A 21,852-nucleotide genomic window follows, 5' to 3' on the forward strand; every position below is an offset into this window, starting at 1 on the left:
CGAGCAAGGAGCCTGACGCAGGGCTCAATCCCAGGACGCTGGGATCATGACCTGAGCCGAAGGCAGACGCTTAACGACTGAGCCACCCAGGCGCCCTTAGCTATTTTATCTTTTGTGTTGCTAATCTTAATGGGGTCTTTTTTCCCCCTTAATTATCTCTTAATAGCTGGATATTAATATATATTATTCATATATATTAATATATATTATATTAATATATGAAAGCTATTGTTTACTACATATTACTTTTTCCCCCCTCTGTAATTTTAAATTCTCATAGTGCTTCTGGGGTTTTCAACTGATTCTCTGATCTATATTTTATTAACTCCAACAGACTAATTCTAAATTCTTGAAGTTCAGAAAATGGTCACCATTTCTTAAGATCACTTGTTACTTAAACTCCCCAGAGAATGTTATTTTTTCCACTAATTAATACTTTTATCATTTTATTTTGGATTGCATATAACTTTTGGAAGTAGCTCTCTTATACAGTGTAATAGGCACTAGATTTGTAATTGGAAAACTTGGGTTGAAATTGTAGTTCTTCATCTGACAAACTGTGTATTCAGAAGCTAGTTAATTTTTTTAGAGGTGGGGGATGGGCAGAGGGAGAGGGAGTGAGAGAATCTTAAGCAGACTCCATGCCCAGTGGGTAGCTTGATAGGGAGCTTGATCTCACTAACCTGAGATCACAACTTGAACCTAAATCAAGAGTTGGATGCTTAACCAACTGAGCCACCCAGGTATCCCAGAAGCTAGTTAATTTCTGTTCCTGTACTTAACTTACTTTTTCTGTGCCATGGAACTAGTATCAGTAACTAAGATACTCTAGTTTTGTTTTGGAAATTAAATGAATTAATCTGTGTAAAAATAGATTTCTAGTTGGTAAAAACTTGAGATATCTATTTATCTGAAGACATAGACATCTATATATGTCTATATATCTATATATATTTGGAACAGACGAGAATGTTCATATGTTATACCGGGTCATAAATCCTTGGGGGCAAAAAAATTGTCTTTGTGTCCTCACCTTTTATTAGAGTGCTCTGGCCAGAAAAGATGCTCATTAAAAACATTATGTATATTAATTTTTTCTTTTTTCTAGTCTAATAAAATTCAGGGTACACACTCAATAGTAGAACAATGTTTATTAAGTTGACTTGCTCATTAAAATTAAGAATATTGGTCCACTCATAAAGACTGAGTAAATCTGAAGTTTAGTCCCCAAATGAGGAAGGACGTGTGTTATATATATATTTTTTTTTTCTTTTTTTTCCCAAGATGTTCTTAGGATGCTGGCATATGTTACAAATGCTTATATAGTCTTTTAATCTATGCTTTGACTTTAAGCAAGATTTTAAAATAAATATTTCTGATTACAGACCCATGATTTGTTTAGAGTTAATTAATAGGTATTTTAAAATACTAATATACCACTTGATACCTAAATAGTTCTTCAGCTTCAGGGAAGTTTACAAATATCAACTTACGTTTTTCCCCCATTTATGAAATGTGAAGTATAAACAATGAGATCTTGACATATATATAGATGGTTTACAATACAAGTATGAATTAAAGATTCTATACATATTGAGTAATCAAATGAATACATTCTTTTGGTAATATCTGTTTTCTTGCATTTTCATCCTGTGTATAGTCTGACTGTATTATTTTCTAAGTTATGGCAGTAAGTCATCTTTGTTACTAAAAGAAGCTATTTGGCAGAGGTTCTATAGAGTGTCCACAAAATTCACTTAAAAATTAGGCTTTCTTGAACACAATTTATCTGTTAGGATTTCTAACATTTCAACTTTTTAGTTTATCTTTGAGTTTCTCATTTGATGTTGTAAAATTCTGGATGAAGGTAGAAGCCCTTACACTTATTTCTCTATGCATGCCAGTCACTGTTATCACACATATATGCATGTTCAATATAGTAAGAAACTGCTTTTAATTCTCTCACTGAATTAGGTAAAGCTAATAAACGTAATTGTACTTCTTGGAGAAAATGAAAGTTGTGACTTGAAAATTCAAGTACAACAAATTTTCAGAATCACAAAAAGATTAATTTCTTCATAAAATTAGTTCTTTTGAAAACATGGTCATTTTCTGTAACCAGTTAAGTTCTCCTGGTGATTTTAACTTCATCAAATTTAGCAGAATTAACTTTCATTAATAAAACGTTTATTTTCCTCATCATCTTATATTGTGTGAATGTAAAGTTATGACATACCTTAAAGGATTAAAATAAACCTTAAGAACTAGTTGCAGACTTTTTTTAAAAGGGGATATAATTGGGATAAAACTGAGAAGTGTAAGAAATTTTATTTTGCAAATTATAATTTGATTTATCAAAGGAGAGATTACAGAGTCAGAATTTGAGAGTTGAGAAGGACCTTAAAAATCATTTCCCTGAGATGTTGAAGACTTAGGTAAGACTATGCCACTAGTAAGGAGGGACTAGAGGCTGTGTTAAACACAAGCTCCTAACTTGCAGCTTAGCCACAATCTTTTCCCCTGGGCTGCTCTAGATGTAAGTAGATTGAACATCATTAATAGGTAACTTTTTCATTTACTATGAATAAGATTCATTTATCATTTACTTAGTATGCAATCAAAGGTAGCCTATAGACGATAGACAAGTGTAGTTAACTTAAGAAGCTAAGTGTTCAAATGTTTTCATACTTTACTCAGTTTTAGCTGAGTTTTAGCTCTTATTTCTACTCTGATTAGTTAATATCAAGACATGTATACAACTACGTGAAAAAGCTTCCCTGAAAAATGTGTACTAAAATATTTTGCAGAAATCATCTACTATGTAAGAACCCAAGCCACGTTGTAGCAATATTATGGTGCTACTTCTCACTTGGCGTTTGCCTCTAGGTAAAATGCCAGAGCAGTACATTCCCTGAATTTCTTTCCAGGTTGATAAATTATAACACAAAAAGTTCGATGGTCAAGAGCACTCTTTTAAGGTATGGTCCCATGTGAATGGCTTCTATTCTCATGGTTTATATGGATTTTTTTTACTCAATAGGAGTCATGATTTTTACCACCAGAGTGATTGGTTCATGTCCTCATTCTCATGAACTGACAACCAGTAGACATCACCACTTATCACAAGGAGAGATGATTGTGTAATGAGTAAAAAAATGAAAGTGTAAGTCCAGTTGTTCTTATCTTCCTAATAGACACACTTTACCTGAAATGACTCTTTCTATAATACAGAAATTCCATTGCAAAGTAATTACATGGGGACCAGCAAAATAGGCCCCGGTATTTTCCCTGGGATTCCAAAAATTATAATCATATTAAGAAAGAGAATGTTTAGAAATTATTTTTTAAAAGAACCAAGTTTTATGATTAGTACTAATTCTGATGCTTATTATCACCATAAATGGGATGAGTACTATTAGTTAACTGTTTTTAATTGTTGTACAAAGAACCATCTTTTATATCAAGTTATTTGTGAGGATGGGGCAGTCATTACTCAACCTGACTTTGTCCAGTTTGGACATTCACTTAGCATTAAAACATACTTACGAGCACTTTCCTGTGCACTCAATATTTAATTGCTATTAAGCTATATTGAGATAAATCAGCATTTGGTGCCTTTAGAGAACTTTAGAGGAGAGGTCATAAGTTTGGTGTTCTCCATTTCTGCACCTATTAGTTTTGGGACCTCAGATACATTAATTTTTGTTTGTTAGCCATGGCTCCTTCATTTGTAGGTGGGATAAAGCAGCTATATATCTCATGTAGTTGTTTGAATATTAAATGAGATAATTTGTTTTATATGCATCACAGTTTTGGGGGAAAATTCTCAAGAGATAAAATTTATGATTTTAAGTTACTTTGAATTATTCTAAAGGAGATAAATAGTAAGATATCAAACAGTGGGAATTATTACTGGGAACACCATCATCTTTGAGAGAAGCATGGGACTCGAGTTTCTAAAATGAAAAAGAACACTTAAAGAACACTAGTTGGTCAAAAATGTGATCTGAGGAAATTCATATTCTAACCAACTGGCAATACAGAAAGTAGGAGGGTACAAAAACCTTGAATTTATAAGCTCTTATTATATGCCGATGTCCTGGCAAAAAAAAAAAATGTATTACAGGAAATTGAAATTTTAGGTATTCTTAAAAAGATGAATTATTGACTTTCTAAGGTGTTTTTCTGAAGATGTCCGATTGCAAGACTCTTGTCTACTTCAAGTCCACTTTAAGCTATACATGGTAGGTCATCGTCAGCTCATCAGGCATTTGGTGAATGACTCACAGATGTACATTTGTTGGATGATTTTTTTTTTTTTAAAGAGGGTGGGTTCTTTTTAAATGTTTTTCTGACAAAGTAAATAACATTACAGGGGAAAATAGGTGTATATTTTCTTAATGCCTCTTGTGCCAGGTTAAGTCAATTTAATGTTGCTATTGTCTGACACTGATTTGGTTTAAATTTATTGTGGTTGTAATACTAAAAGTTTTATTTCTCAAAAATAACCTTCCAAATTCCATAAAATGTGAAAGCTGTAGCTTGATGATAGGGACATTTATAAAATATTAAAATGTAATCTGTACCCTGTGACAACATACTGAAATTTCAGTTATTAAAATAGATGTTTAACAATTATATCTTAAAATAGAGGAATGAAACACTTTTAAAATGAGAAGAAAAATATTAGAAATGCTTGCTTGGAACAATGTATGCAAAGGGTTAAATTTGGAAATAACTTGTTTATGATCTTAAAAGTTCCTGATATTCTCTTTGAGAATTTTCCAGCAGTGTTCCCCAGCATATCTTATATTTCCTTAGCCTGTGTGAGTCTCCTTTTTATATTTGCAATGGAAACAACATGAGCTCAAAAGCACACTCTTTCAGGTTCATTCCATTTTCCATAATACTGCTTCAGCAGTGTCAAACAGACTCATTAAATGAAAAATTGTCTTGTGGAGTTTCTGTTGTAGGTTGTACTCTGTTCTTCTCTGAAGATGTATTTATATTTGTATATCTGTTTCTAGACATATTTAAATTTCCTACCAATTTAATTATTGTTTAGTTATCATCATTGTTTTTTGTTCATTTGCGTATTTATTTTGGTTCTAACTTTTCTTACCATATTTACTTTAGAGGGCTTGGATCTGAAACAACTTGAATTTTAGCCTCTTCTGTGTGTGTGTATAATTAGATTTGTTACAAATTTTTCTTGACTTCTTTTAAAGCTGTAGGACTTAACTAGGGGTGCCTGGCTGGCTCAGTCAGAAGAGCATGCTACTCTTGATCTTGGGGTCATGAGTTCAAGCCCCACGTTGGGTGTAGAGATTACTTAAATAAATAAATAATCAATCAATTAACTTTAAAAAAGCTGTTGTACTTAACTTATTGGTAAGCATTTAATAGTTGTTTAGTGAATGCTAAAGTAAATTGTGTCTAAATTCACATACATTATGAAACCTTCTGGAGACCTACTTATAATAATATAGCAAAATCACGTTGGGTTGTTAGTTCTTATGTAGAGAATATCGGATATATAACAGACTGGATAGCTTAAACTTTTCAGGTAATTGATAAAGTATGTAGATTTGTTTAACACCTATCATGCGCTAGTCATTAACACATATTTAAACATTATAACATTTAATGTAAAATAAAGAGGTTTATGATAATAATTTACTATCAAACACTGGATTGATTGGATAAGTTCAATCACTTAATAAGTTTACCAATGACAGGATTTGAGAGGAATATTTTGGAACTGCCTTCTCTTTTCCTGACATTCTAAAATCTTGCAGGAATGCTAATTTGCAATATAGAATTCAAATGAAAGAAAACTTTTGCGGCCTAGAGAGATACATTTAAAAATTATTCCATTCAGCCATCAAACACAGCACTAACTTAGTGCCGATGAGATTATATCAAATTTAATTTTACTAACAATTATTTGAAAGCCTTTAGGTCTCTTAAAAGTAAGACCATCTTGGGATGTTCGTTCAGCTATAAATTCTGGATTGTCATTTTATTCTGTATTATGGTGTCACAAGTGAAATAAGATCTGGCTTTAAGTAACAAATGGGCCACTAATTAGCTGTATGACTTTAAACTCCTGTTGCCCAAGTTTAAACACTGGGAAACAAGGATATATACCATCCCACTCTTTTCTATGCTGCTTATGATCCATGAGCTAATTTATGTGAACAAAATTCCTTATGAGCTTAGAGTTCCATTAATTCAAAATATCATTATTAGAATAATCATCATTATATTTGGCGAATTTTCTGTCTAGCTCCTAGTCTGTTTCAGTTTGTTTAGCAGGCATGATTGTGCAAGAAATAATTTGTTTTTGAATGGCTATAGGAATGTTTATAGAAACATGTTGAGATTGTAAACTAACTTCCAAACCATTTAACATTTTCCTATATGCTCATTGTGTTTATTCGACATATGTATACTTACAAATACATATATCAAATGTCTGTGGAAATAAAACCAAAGACAAGGAAGATTCTGATATACGCGTCTTTCCTTTATAGTATAGTTGGTCTCAAAAACTCATGTTCTCTTCCTTACCTGCTCTGATGACCTTCTGGATTGGAGTTACAGAGAAACAACCAGAGGTAGTAGCTGTACTAGACAGCAGCTGGGACCATACGGATCTCAGCATCCTGCCTTATGGCCATTATCTTTGTTTCTATCTTTATGCTGCCACAATGTCTCCTTCTTGTGCTCTCCCTGCATCCTCTCCTTGCTGCCTTCTCCTCTTCCTGACTTCAGCTCCCCTTGCCCCTTGTAACTCACCCCCGCTCCTTCTTCATTTTTCTCTATTGATATAAGATGAAACAAGATACCCTATTTAGGAAATCTTTTAAAAACTATTTTTTCAAGTGTGTGCAGCCATGCAGCTACCATTCCCTAATTCCCATAACCACTGTTAACAATATAAAAAATTATTTCTTGTATACTTCATCAATTAGACTGTATTAGACTGTAGGTCCCACAAGGGCTGAAAAATATAGGTACTTAAAATAAATGCAACAATTTTCTTATTTTTCTGTGTAGGAATGGGTTGTTGCTGTAATAAAAAAAAATAATAATTTGAAGCTAACGACAAGGAAGACGAGTGAGTAATATCCTTCCCCCTCCCCCAACTGCTGAAAAAGAAAATCATGTCAGCATCAAGTCATTTTTGCCACATCCCCTGTTAACAGCTTTTTCAGGGTGGGTCATAATTCTGTGTTTTGTTAGTGTCTTAACTCCATAGTGACATGCTTAAATCTTATTCCACATTGATTTTGTCATATATGTACATTTATTTTTAGGATACCCTGTGAATGATGGATCCCATTATTAAGTTATCATCAACTTTGTCAAAAAATGTATAAGCTTTCAATGAAGAATACATTTATTAATATGAGAAGGTTAATAATTGCTTTTGCTGTTTGGAATATGTGTAAGGTGTCTCATTGTGTATGTCTAAAAAAGTAAACTTACTGTCTGTCGCCAGAAAAAAAAAAAAGTGGGACCTAATCAAACTGCTATGGGGTCAACCCTTGTGGTTTTAAAGGCCCTTAATGTTGTCCAGCTGCAAAATAAAAGGAGTTGGGAGGGGAAGTTGGAAGGAGTGGAGGGGGTTGGGGGGGAATGTGTGGAAAAGAACAGGGAGTCTGGCTTTTATTTTTTTTTTTAAAGTGAGTTCAGTGCCAGCCTGGACATTGGCTGTGCAGACTATTGAGCCATTGTCTGCTCCATTTCCAGAATAGCCCCCAGTTAATCACTTCGGCTTTGAAGGGAATTTCCTCGTGGAATTCTCCACAGAAAATCTAATCAACTGACCTGCCCTCTCAACAATGGAAGGCTTTTTTTTCTCTCTTTCCCTTATTGGGGCGGGCTCTGTAATGTAGCCTTTTGTGCAGAATGAACCCTCCCAGTAGGAGTGGAGAGCGTGTGTGAGTGACTGAGTGTGTGTGTGTGTGTGTGTGTGTGTGTGTGTGTGAAGAATGCACACTATCTCGTGTTGGTGAGTGTGTGCTTACTCCCTGACCAGATGCTGCGGTGCACGGGGCAGCCACCATCTCTGCATGCGTGTCTGTGTAAGTGTCTTTCTCTGTGTGTGTATGTGCCTCTGTCATTTCATGTCAAAGGTACATTACCTGATTACCTTCCTCGCCTGCCAGATTTTTATCTAGATAATTGGAACTGCTATGGAGGCTGTGCCTTGCCAGCCAGCTTAGGATCTGTAAAGCCTTAGTTTGTCCACCTTGTTATCTGTGGCTGCCTGGGCAGAGGAAATTAAAGAGATCCACAGCCAGGGGAGCGCTTCCTACCCCTGCCCTCCCCAGCAATCCCAAACAGGACAGTTTGTTAGTACCATCTTTTTGTTTTCATTTTTTGGTTTGGTTTGGGTTTTTGTTCCCTTGTGTGCGTGTTATTTTGGCATGTGGATACCTGTTCCCCTCCACCTCGCACATCGCGTTTTATGGAGTTTGGAGCTGAGGAAACTTTGGTCGGGTTGCCAGGACGTTCGCACCACTTTGTGGAAAGCACGAGCTAACAGTGAGACCGACAGAGTGAGTGACAAGTTGTTTACAGGTTTCCTTGAAGGGGCCTCTGCTATATTTCAATCTGTCAAAGTTGCTTTTCTTCCCTCAGAACAATGCTTGATTGTTGTGTGTATGTGAGTGTGTGTGTGTGTGTGTGTGTTTCCGTGTGCGCACGGAGAGAGCCTAGAAAGGGGTGAGAAGGAACAACAATTCTTTGTGTAAAAATGGTATTACCAACATTTAATTTTTTTGCTTAATTAATTAACACAGTTTAGTCCTCGTTCTCTTAGTATGCAGATTTCTCTTTTAATCAGCAGTAAATGCATTTTAAAAAATCGTACTGTTTTGTGTGTGTATGAGTGTGTCTGTGTGTGTGTGTGTGCGCGCGCGCGCGCGCGTGTGACTTTTATTATTTAGAGGAGAGAGAGTATGGGAGACGTGTTAAATGAGTTGACTTCTCACATTCGGTGATGTCTAGAAGAGAGAATTAAAAGGAAAGGACAGGCACCCTGAGGTTGTCTAGTGCCTTGCAGCCGGAGCGTGCGGCTCCGCGGAGGGGGGAGCAGCCAGACCCCGCTGCTGGAAGTGCGCTACCCCTTTAAGAGACTGGTCAAGGAGTCCTAGGAGAGGGAGAAGAGGGTGGGGGGGGAGAGGGGGAGAGAGAGAGAGATTGAGAGAGAGGGAGAGAGGGAGGGAGGGAGAGAGGGAGTGAGAGAGAGAGAAGAGAAGAGAAGAGAGAGAAAATCAATTGGTTTAGAAGGTTTGGACTCCCTTGACAGGTTCAGTTGGAGACGATCATAGGTGGTTGCTGTGACAAAGGGAAATTGTGCTTTTCCAGCATGCTTACTGACCCTGATTTACCTCAGGAGTTTGAAAGGTGAGTACAGTTTTCCCCCCTAATATATTGAAGTACAACTCTCATTTTACAGTCATCTCTGAATCAATTGGAAGATGCTTCCCTAAAACGTGTTTGTTAGAAAAGCTTTTAGCTAGTGCTTCTGCAATCTTGTTAGCTGATTTTTGTTGTGATTGCCCGGACCAAATTGAACTGATTGGCAAAGTCTCCGAGATTTCTGCTAATGTTTTTAGGTTGTGTCCTATCACAGGAAATTAAATGAACATTAAGCATCTCTCTCCCTTTCACTCGCTGGTTTTCTCTTTCTCATTCACTCTCTTACTTTCTTCCTTCATTGATATTTTTCTCCCCTCTTCACCTTTTTAAATGCTTTTGTACAGAGTGTTACCGTTTTCAATATCTCTGTCTTGTAATTTCTGGGGTGACAGAATGTTTCAGTGGTGGTTAAAACGGAGGCTATAAGTTCCTATTTGATCCTTCTGTAAAACTTTGGAGGCTGCTTAGTAAAGCACATGACCTTTTGTTGATAGAAGAGAGTAGATTTAAAAAAAAGAAAAGAAAATTTAACATCCCAGTAATGTATCAGTATATTACTCTTGAAATGTCAAGAAAGGGGGAATGGGGATGCTCCCTTTCTAAGTTTTAGTAGCTACTTTTTGTGCTAGTTGTCTTAAACTAATTTTGATTTACTTACATTTTCCCCTTTTGCCATGATGGGAATAAGTGTATTTGTAATTAAGTAGTTCCTATTTAAAGAAATATGTGCAATATCCTTCCATTTGATGTTGTTGCAAGTAAAACAGGGCTTTGAAAGAATTTTAGCCCTCTTCGTGTTCCTATAAGTACACATTGCAGTTTTTAAATTTGAGTTCTTATCCCAGCATAAGTTCATTTTTTGGAACTAAAAATAGAATTTTGTTTGCCATTAAAAAGAATTCAAACTTTGTATTCTGTATGGTGAATTAAAAAAAAAAAAGCTAAAAAAAGCCAGGATGCATGATACCCAGGCTTTTTTTCATTTTCATGAAAGCTACCTTCTGTATAAACATTTGTTGTATCTGACTATGCAATGCAAGCTAGGTGCTAGACCAGCTGGTTAAAAATATGCTAAGTCAAGCTGTTCATCGCTCAAACGACTGAATTTGATATGAAAAGACGAAAAAAGAAAGGACAAAGATTAAAACATTCTAGAAGTGAAGCAATGGAAGAGAAGAAGGGTATTGAGAATAAAATAATGCTTGAATGTGGTCACATATTAGAGAAGCCAGCATCAGATCAAGGAAGAAAGTAAAATAGCCAACATATATACTTTAATTCTGTCTTCTTTCATTTCTTCTCCTCCTCTTCCTCTCTGTCTCTCTATTTCTGTCTCTCTCTCTTTTTAATTAGGGAGCATCTTCACAAGATAATTCCAGTGAATGACTGAGCTTTCTTAACAGTCTTGAATTAATTTTTTCAAAGTTCTATATATTAACTCTTTGAAATAGTTAGCTTTTGTTTGGAAATATAGCTTATTTCATATGTAGATATTGAAGTTATTTATATCGGGACACACTAATTCTTAATGTTGCTGTTTGTTAATATACCACAGTAAGTTTTCTAGCATGTACAGAGTAGCACATGATTATCTTCAACTCTATACTTTTTGAAAATAAAACTCTGAGTCTGATTTGTAAGCCTGTTAACAGACTGTTCTTATAAAAAGGTAGTTACATATTAACAGGCTGTAACCTATTTCTCTATATAAGCAAGCTTTCCTGCTGTGAACTTTATTTGTATTTTTTCAATTATCTCTTTTAAACTAAACTTTTCCCGTTACTATTCTGATGTTCAAATCTCTTAACATTTTTTTTCCTCCTGGTGAGCAATTCATTTTTTTTTTTTTTTTTTTTTGGTCACCCAAAGGCATGCTTTTCTTGCTGGCTAATTAAATAAGCAAGTGATAATCAATAGAGTTATTAATATAGACAGCATGTTTGGAAATATTAACAGCTAAAATATTTTTTTAAATGCCATACAATATAAAATTTCTTTATAATTTCCCCTGTGGTTGTAATTGGTAATACAAACAAAAATCTCGTAATTCATTACTATTTGTTTACATTGAATTTGTACGAGTGAGTGTTATCTGTAGTCACCCACATAGAGTATATCTTGCAGACTAAATATTGAATATTTATATTACCCAAAGGTGGTATGTATGCTATAACTGCACTATCATATATAGTCAGCTTTTTTTTTTGTCTTTTCAACTATTGCAACTTTCATTGAATAAGTAGGTCATTTCCATTGAGTGTTAATTTTTATTCTGTTTGCTCACCTGCCATAGATGAGTTGTTCACTCAAACTTAGTCATAAATCTGAAAAGAAGACTTCTACTATGAAATAAGGAAGTTTGGTCTAGAGGATATAAATAAGTGGCTTGGGGTTCATGTATTTTGGAAGTTTTATGTGATCTTTTTTTCTAACTTCATTGGTGGAGTCTTGTCCGTCTTCTTTTATTCTTTCCAACCTGTAGACGATTTGGAACTTTAAGGAATATTCAAAACTTAAATGCCAGGATCAAAATTTGGATTTAGATTTGTTATGTCCATATTATCAGCCTTAGAAATGAACCTGGTCAATACTGTCAGACTAATAAGCACTTGTTAAATAAATCAGAAGTAGTAACAGTTTCATTGTCTGTTAAAAAATGTTCAGGAGGTAGAGCAAATTGAACAGTGATCCTAAAAAGTAAAGAAGTAGAAATCTTTTATATTTATTTTTAAGCATCCCTGTCATAACTGATTAGGATTAATGAAAAATACAATTCTCAGGTGGGAGGTGAATAGACAAAGTATGTTCTAAGACATTATTTGTAAGCAGAGTCTTTTACATCATACTGTTTAGGGGAAACATAACTGGCAACATGGTCTAAATGTTAGTAATAGCATCATGAGAAAGAATACTTGAACTCTCCTAAAATTTTTAAAAGAAGACAGTGTAATAGATAATAAAAAAAAATCAGACATAAGATTTCCCCTTTCAGAATACCATCAATTTTTTCATATTCCTAGAATGAAAATATTTAAAATACTTGCCTTAAATATCAATATTAGCTTGTTTCTGATCAATAAAAAGCAATTTTTGTTGCTATCAATAGTATCAAGTAGATTTTCAATTTATTTCCTTTATATTTATATTTATCCTGATTATAGTGTAATAGTTTAAGACTAAGCTACTTGTTAGACTTTCTAATTGCTTTATGTTAGAGATTTAATTAAAAAGCAAGTGTAAGATGATTGCTTAAGAAGACAGTCTGATAATGTCTAGAAAAAAAAGTTGGGATTGAAGGTAGTGGGATGAAGCAAATTAAGCTTATAGTATCACCTCTTTGCTTCTCTCAAAACGGGTGCAGACAACAGACTGTCTATTTTCTACACGTTGAGAGGAACACTATGGGAATAAAACCTTCTGCAATACAAATCTAACTTACTTACTTTATATTCCCATCAAATTTATTTGTGGTCATATTGACTAAAGAAATAGGTTTTTTGACCTTAGGAAAATTTTAAGTGTTTTTTTTTTTTTTTTTTCTGAAGAGACAAATATAAATCAGGTACTGTGAAAAGCTAATTTGTATAATTACCATGAAAAATAACTATTAGCGGGCTGCAAGAATATCTCTGACATCAGCGGTACTTGAATTACCTAAAGTTTGGCCATAGGAATAAAATATTTATTACCCAGACAGATTTATTTAGCTTGGTTAGAAACTTTATGAGTGATAAGTATATTCAAGTTAGCAGGTAACCTCCAGGTGTGAATCAAAGGAAAGTTACCTCTTCACATCTGTCACCTTACTGCAACTGTAAACCTCTAAATTTGATATTGTATTTTTAGGATGTTCTGATACATGCCTTTGCTCATTTTACTTATTTTTATGTACTACTACTTTGTAGAGGAAAAGGTGCCTACAACTGATTATAGATTTTAATTACTATTTCGATAATTTACAAGTTAATCTGGCTAAGATATTAGTTTAGAATACAGCTTGCCTGAAGTAAGGGACACGCTATACTTCTCTCACACTTTAGTACTGTCCCAGAGACTTAGCAGGAGACCTGCCTGATTACCAAGAACAATTAAGGGTTAAATGTCAGGTGGCACTATGTGCTGCTCAGTGCTTAGCAGGTTGACAGATACAGAAATGTGTGAATATTATGATTACTTCACATGTGGGTGTGTTTTCTTAACTTATGTTTCCCAAATATAATAAGCATATGATAACAGGATAACATATTTACCTGTTCTTAGGGAGCTTTTAACTAAAACCCGTGTGTGCATCATACCTGAGAGGCAAATAGTAAGACCAGCTCCAATGCTTTAGCACATGACTCCTCCATAGAATTGGAAGCTATTTCAAGTGGATTATGTTCATAATGCATTTAAAAAGCAAAATTACATTCATGGATAAAATGTGATCTTTATTGTCTGTTCTTTCCACTATCAATTCTCCAGACACCTAATGAGTGTATGTATAATGCAGATGTGTATTTTGTAGATTGAACATCGCCCCTTTTTTTATAGATTAGTTAAAAAAATTAGTATAATAGATGGATTTTTGTTTTCTTCCATAATTGGTTAATCATTTATAAGTTCAATGAAGTTAACTAACAGCATGGGGAATAAACCAATCTGGATATCTCTCTTATACTAACTCACATAGTTTAATGTCATGTGTCTGACTCAGATGATGGCAGTGAGATCAGAAGATGTTCAAAGATTCAACCAAAACATGAAACATTGTCCTTTTAATGGAAAAATTCTGTTGAGCAAGAAATGGACTAAAACAGCAAATTCTTCCTTACGTCATTCATTCTGTCCTTTCCTTTTCATTGATTGATAGCATCATCATTTGTATTAAATATGAAACTTGAATGCTATATGGATGAGCATGATCAAATGATATTGCTAGAGGAGAAAAAATTAAGGACTGTTAGTGTTTTGCTTAAGTGAACAGTGTTTATTTGGGACACTTTAAGAGAATGCTTCATATCCTTTCATTTTAACCAGAAACTGATAGTGGTTCAGGAGAAGACCTTTTATTCTTTCTGATTTCTGTGTTTTCTCTTGCAGTTTGGAAACTGCGTTCCCTTCCCTTTAGCATTATCTGTTCTCCTCTTCACTTACTAGTTGAGAGTTCATACATCTCCTCTGGAGTTCCTGTGGCGTATGGTTCTGCTTGTCCAATAGGGGGGTGTTGCATTTCTACACATTCAGTATCCTTTTCCCTTGGAGCCTGAGAGTAAAACCTCAGCAGTACTCCCTGCCTTTGCCAGCCTGAGGAGTCAGAGACTCAAAGTTGTTCCCAGCTCTTGCGCCTTCATTGTAGAGCTGCATTCTGCTCAGTGGGCTGCCGAGAAGGACCAGACCGAAACAAGATTTAGAAGAATTCTGGTGAGAACTGTTTATAGGGATATGGTATTTTAAAAGAATGTGGTAAACAAACAGAATTGTGGCATAAACAAAGATAATTAGCATAAACAATGTCGTTTTAGGACAGGTGGTTTAAAAAAACAAACAAAACAAAAAACCCAAATATGAACCCAACTTGAATGCTGCCAGTTTGGAACCACTGAACCTTAATCTGTACTTCATGAGAATTACCCAGGTTTGTTGATAAACTTGTTAACATGCTTTTTCTGTTTCTTTTGTATCATTTTCCGGTCATTATGCCCTTTTGTCACCCAGCTTGAAAGTAATTAATCTATTACAAGGTAGTTTAAGGACTTTTACCCATAAAACATGACAGAAGGAAAATTAAAAACAAAAGCTTGTAGATGTTCATAGGCATTTGAAGTCAGTGTTGACCTTAAATCAATTCAAACCTGAACTCGTCTCATTGTATTTTAAATCTCTCTTTTCTTTTATCTAAGTAACATTTCAGTCACTGGCTCTTTAGTGTTAATACATTTACTTTTATCTTGCCTTAGAGTTCAGAGTTGTTTTGTTTGTTTTTTGTTTTGTTTTTTGGTTTTCTTTCTTTCTTTTTTTTTTTTTTTTTGCTATGGCTGAATCATCACTTGTGTTATATGTTTATTTCTAAGTGTTGCTTATTTTTTTCTTCCTATTTTCTCTATAACCTAGTGAAGATGGTGTAGCAGTATATATCTAGCTGGGGATCATGCAATATGAAGATGCTAGTTGTTGTGAACCACATTATCTAAACCTGCTATGCCGTCATGATGAATTTTTATCTGGAGACATTTAGGTTTATTACTAAATGACATTTTTCTCTTCATGTCTTATACTGAAATATCTTGACTTTATTGAAATGTGGAGTGTGGTGAACAGAAAGCTGTTTGTTTTTATTGCATTAAGGACCAAAGTTTTTTTTGGTAAAGCTAAAAAGATTTTTTTTTCCTCTTCATTTCCTCATGGAGAATGGGGAACAGGAATTCAAAGTAGGTATCTCTGGTATTCTGTAGCCCTTCTCTTTGCTGAAATGAAAGCATTTGTGAATGAGTTTTGGTTTCTTGGAGTTATAAAAATGTGTGTAAACTAGTAAACCATGTCTCATTCATGTGCTATGGAGATTTCTCGTACTTCAGGGACAAAAATAATTTGGCTACTAACGAATTAGGGCTACCTGCCAGTGCCAACACATACTGTAGGTAAGAGGAACACTATAAAGAAAAGCTGCTGGCAACGAATCCATTGAAACTTTCATATGTAACAGCGTTCTATTTCTGCTCTTCACATCTTTGAAAGAATGTGTTCTTTAGAAAAGGAAATGTTGAGAAACAGAAAATAGGATCTTTCTTAAAAATGTATTAGTAGCTTCGTTTTTAATATTTCTCATTGTGGAGATGGAGAGAGTTGGATTATGTTCTATGTACATGTGCCTCTCCCCCTACCCATCCCAGTCATTTCTGTCACATTGAAACCTAAGATTCAGATGTACTGAGAATAGATGTAATATGAAGAAATGAAATTCACTGTGTAGGGCAAAACAACAACAACCACAACAACACACGCTCAAGACCTTGTAAGGTTTTTATACTGGCAGATTAAGAGAGCTAGATCAGTTGGGACGCTGAGCAGCAATTTTATAAATGAGTGTCCTCTCCTTAAGGGCTTCAGAAACACTACTGAGAAAAGAAGGAAAAGGGTTAACCCACTTTGCTTGTTGATATATTTTTTTAATCTAGTAGGAAAAGAAGACACAGGCCCAAATAGTGTTTTGTTGGTACCTTTTTAATCAAAATTTATTTTAAAATGCAGTCAATGATTTACTTTATTACTGATTTTGGTTTTGTTTTGTTTGTTTTGTTTTGTTTTGTATTAATTAGGATCAAGATACCAAGGGGGTAGTTTGGGAACTGGTTGTAGAAACTTTCACATATGATCTGCTGAGTTGTCATTTTCAACAATTTTGTATTTATCTAATAAAAAAAACATTGTAATGAAAAAGAAGCACAAACATTGAAAATGAGAAACAGGCTTCACATGAGAACACAAAATGAAAAAAATAATGCTTTATTTATGCTATACTTTTTCACTTACAGCTACTATAGGCTGCTTGACAAAGTTCTAAAACCTTTTTATTCTAATTCTGGAGTTAAGGTCTTACTTGTTTGCCTACAATTATTTCTTTGGGTTATTTACCTGGGCCAGAGTTTGTTGGGCAATAATTTACAAAGTCCAAAGACTTTATTTTTACTCTTTTCCTGATGTCTCTTTGTTTCACACCCCCCACCCCTTATTTGCTATTGAGTTTCATCATATGTTTGAAAGAGTTTGCAGGAATATGTCACATAAAATTAACATTGCTATTTCTTTGCTTCTTTTTCATCTGCACTACAAGAGATCTATGTTGAAGATTCATTAGGATAATATACATAGTGAGTGTTCATATTCTTTAGTAGAGAAAGGAATGAGCTGGTGATCAGACTATTCAATTTCTGATTCATTTATTAGTTCAGTTTTGACCTTGAGTGAGTGATAACTGAATATACAATATCAGATTCAGATTGTCATCTCTCCCATAATATTAGCAGGATGTGAAGAAAACTTTTATGTAATATTCCAAGTACCATTAATCAAACAACACCTAGGAGTAGAAAAGCAAAGATAACAATGAATGTTATTTCTGAGGCAAGAACTTCTATTTCCCTCCAGCCCTAAACATAGCTAGAATCTCCAAAATAGAGGAAAAGGTATTGTTTTTAGAGCCCTAAGGGTTATGGTATTTAAATATGGTGGTATAATTGTTTCTAAAAAATTTAACATTACTGGAAAAATAAAATGGATCTAATTTGACCTATAAACAGTTTAGGGATATTTAATGATTTAAAAGCATTATTTTGGAGAAAGAAAAGCATATCCAAAAATCCTGATAGCAGTTTAAAGAATCAAAGTGAAGGAGCAGAATATATAGACTTTTATAAGTAAACTAAAAGATAATCGGGAGTCACTAACACTTCTATGAAGAATATATATAATAGTATTCCAGCTTTAGAAATCTGAAGGTAGTATTGTCGAGCATATTGAAGGGAAAATTTGAATTCAAGAAGTTTGGTAGCTTAAGATATGCTTGAATAAAATTGGGGGATACTTGAGATTTCGGATAGAGATGAAGAAGTTGAGTGTTAGAGGCCTAAGGCGTACATAACAAATGAAAAAATGTTTGTGGGTTTTGAGTATATTTCCCCTAACACATAGAACAATTTCCTCTTTTTTTTTTTTTTTTGGTAAACATTTATATTTGTCCATATCTTCACTGAATTTTTTTTGTAAGTAAAACATATGGAAAGTATTATTAGCTGGGTATAACATCTCAAGTTCTAATTCTCCCCTATAGACTGAGAAGTTTTGTGTCTTAGTGTATGCATCTGTAAAATCTGAAGATGGGCTGGATAATTTCTAAAATCTCTGACCTTTGAAATTTCATTACCTTGAACTCCATTTGAAAGATCCCTAGCTCCTCACTCTGTTTGTTTAGAGCCAGAGTATCTTATATAACCAGCCTTTACATGTGGAATCACTTCTCAGTTTACCTGTCAGTTGAGTGGTATCATGCAGGAACAAGTAGCCATAGTATATTTTAGGAGTTTTAAATCTAAGTACTATCTATAATTCTTATTTAGGATTAAGTTCTCAAATTTGCTGTGAACTATTTTGAAGCTGAATGGTTCAAAAGAGAAGATTCATATTTTATGTGGTTGAAACTCTCAGGTGCATCAGATCATCATCTTCAACTATGACAAGTATTATGAAAAATAAATTATATATGGACTATTGAACAGGGAACTATGGGGCAATATGAAAAGCATGAGAGTGGCATTTTAGGTCAAAGAGCTGAAAGTATTTATAAGAATAAGATAAAAGGAAAAAAGAGAAAAGGCTAGAAAGTAGAGCATCAGCACAAACTGGGGCTTATGGACAGTATATGTCTTTATATGAATAAATAAAACACTGGGCAGGAAAGTGGTAAGATTAATTAAGATTACAAACAGGTAGTCCAAAGAAAGATTTTAGGTGGTTCCCAAAATAAATTAGGCAATTATTAGGATCATGTGAACCAGTATTATATGCATTAGTTGGTGGTTGGCAATTTTAAGAAAAGAAATGTTAAACCTTAAGAAGCAAGGAGTAGAGAAACAAACAATGAAAGATGCACTTAAAAAGCTATATTATCTGAAAGGGCAAGCTTCACATATTGTTAATATGTTACATTTGGCAGATTGCGTGCTTTTTTTTTTTTTTAACACAGTGTTTGAAAAAAAAAAAGTGTAGTTATACCATCAGCTACATAATCTGTAACTCCGTATCCAAGGACTTTCTGTATTATATGTACTTTGAAAATATGACTATGGTATGACAAAGTCCTTGTACAAATTAGTTGTAAGTTTTAAATATAGATTCATATATTTAGGATAACATAGGAATTGGCTATTTGTTAAAATTCATTATTTGCTTAATAATTGCAATATAGAATTTTTTTTTATTCTATTCCTGCCACTTTAATTTAAGAATAAAGAATGGGTGTTATTCTCTTATTCTCCTGGTACAGATATAAAGGTTGTAAACAAAACAAAACAAACAGAAAAGGACCTTGCTGCACCAGAACTACATTTAGAACTAGGACCAAAGGGAAATGTGCAAATATCCTACTGTTCAATAAGAAAGAAAATCTGGAAATCATCCAGTTGAGCAACTTACTGCTAATACATTTTATAATACAGCATTTAGTGATATACAAAGTTGGCATATGTTCCTACCGTTTCTAAATCAAGAATTAAAACTTTGTAATGTATAAGTCATTTAAATTCTTTGGGTTTCAGCCATGCAGCTATAAAATGGGCTTTAAAATGAGTATAAAATTATTTATCCCCTAATTCTAGTGAGTCATTTTAAACTTATGAAAATTTATAAAAATATTTGGATATCTCTGAACGCAAGCCACTGAATTCAGACTTTGAAAAAATTGTATGTTTTGTTTCATAACATACATGTTAGCATATGAAATAATGCCTGTATTTTTAAAAATTTTGTAGTAAATACAACTATAATTATCTTAAATGCACTTATGATTATGGATCCCAGATAACTTGTACCCCCCTAGCAGCAACATAGCATAGCTTCCTCTGCTTCCTGCTAAGAATGAAATATCCTAAAAACACATCTCTTCCCCTTGAATATATAAGAAATATGTGATACACTAAAAGTTGTTTTTGCAAGTGTCAGTATATCAAATATTAAAATAATGAATTTCCTGATTTAACATATTCCTGTTTTAAACTATGCAAATTAAAACTCATTTCTTTGTGTATTATCATAAAAATGAATCATTTTATATAAAAATTACTGGACAACAAAAAAGAATGATTTTTTATTAAGGTAACAAGAGTCACACACTATCTATTGCTTTGTAAAGCATTATTTGTACAAATATTTTGAAAATTGGAAAATACTAAATAACTTGAAGAAAGTTATCTATACAAAAACAGTGCGTCTTAGATTTTCATGGTAAAAGTAACTTGAGGAGTTTTGCATTAGCTACCTATTTCTTAGACTCTGGGTGAAGCTTGGGAAAATTTATAGATTTCTTTTTATGGGCAGCCGCAAGCAAGCAAACAAAAACATCCAAGAAACAGAACCTTTATTTTTGATATAAAATTGTTTTCCACTGATATAATCTGTTGAAAGCCAGAAGCCATCCAAAGTGCTGATACCAATTTAAGAAGATGATCTTTTGCCTTAATTATACATCTGGGAAATATTAGCTGAACATTTTGTGGAGAACAGTGAATACCTTAGTTGCCAGTTATCTAAAATGCTGCTAATGATCGACATAGTGCCAGTGTTTTGATGGCTAAAACCTAGGCTGAATATGAATACAAAGAACACAGTTGGGGGAAAAAAAAAGCACACGTTTTATACAAAACAGATTTCAACCATCTGCTTGGCACTTAAGTTTGCGACTATAGGCAATATATGAAAGAGACCACTGTCCACGTTATGAATGGTATCACTTTTATTGGTACCTTAGAAAAACCATAGGGTTTTGAAAGCATATATATAACCAATGATTTTCTTCAGCTAAATAATGAAAACAAGGGCCTCAGCCAAAATTTTGTTCCCTCTATAATCTCTTCTATGTCAGTCTTCTTTTCCTAGCAAAAGGGGTTTCACTAATAAAGTAGGTCTTAGTTCCACACCTCAGGATATTAAAATATACCAGACAACACTTAGGACGAGAACCCCAGATGGTTATGAGATAAAATACTGTTTGCTTTAGGAATAGGTTATATTCCTGAGTCTGTTGCCTGAATACTATGGTGCATGTCAAATCAGCATGGAAGTTAATGGTCCAGAAGCACTTCTGAATTTAATGCTTTCCCATTTGTTCTGAATTTATAGTATTAAATCAGACCATGCTGTTTCATCACTAGTTCAGTAAGGGAAAATCATGCTATAGATAGTAAATTATAGGCAAAATCTAATTATTTGGCCCATTCCATTTACCTTAAAGGTATGGGAGAAGTCCTCAATAAAAGAATATTGGCAAGTATTATATACTAGAAGCTTTTAAATTTATGGAGTAGTTGGTAAGAGCTACTATAGACTGTTACTTAGCACATAGTAAGCCGAAAATATATTTTGACTAAGTCATTTGACCTATTTTATTTTCCTTAGCTAAAGTAGATTTTGCATTTTTAAATATTAGGAAAATTGAGCTATTAGAATGTGTTAGATTATTAATTTGTCTAGGTTTTATGAATTGCCAAAGGTATATTGCTTTTTAGTTTCTGAGGAAGAAGTATGTTATTTAGGAAAATGTATAAAGAAATGCTCTCAGAATCCCTCTATATTTGTGCTTTCCAATATGGTAGCCACTAGCCATGTGACACTTAGGCACTTGAAATGTGGCTAGTTTGAATTGCGATTTGCTGTAAGTATAAAAAA

General features: G+C 33.8%; 1 protein-coding gene across 13 annotated transcripts in view; it reads left to right on the forward strand.

Annotated features, from left to right (window-relative positions):
* Positions 1-21,852, forward strand: part of SOX5 (SRY-box transcription factor 5) — a 1,012,222-nt gene that overhangs the window by 595,196 nt on the left and 395,174 nt on the right. The window contains exon 1 of one of the 13 annotated variants that reach the window (XM_064591497.1): positions 9,255-9,420. The exons of the other annotated variants lie outside the window; for them this stretch is intronic. Coding sequence (XP_064447567.1) covers positions 9,383-9,420 — 38 coding nt within the window. The 5' untranslated portion in view covers positions 9,255-9,382. Of the gene's footprint in view, positions 1-9,254; positions 9,421-21,852 lie in introns of those variants that run through there. 13 annotated transcript variants of the gene reach the window in all.

The sequence above is a fragment of the Mirounga angustirostris genome, unplaced genomic scaffold (genome assembly GCF_029215605.1).
Source record: "Mirounga angustirostris isolate CCGP_5_RB_7025 unplaced genomic scaffold, mMirAng1.0.hap1 SCAF_5, whole genome shotgun sequence".
Classification (NCBI taxonomy): Eukaryota; Metazoa; Chordata; class Mammalia; order Carnivora; family Phocidae; genus Mirounga; species Mirounga angustirostris.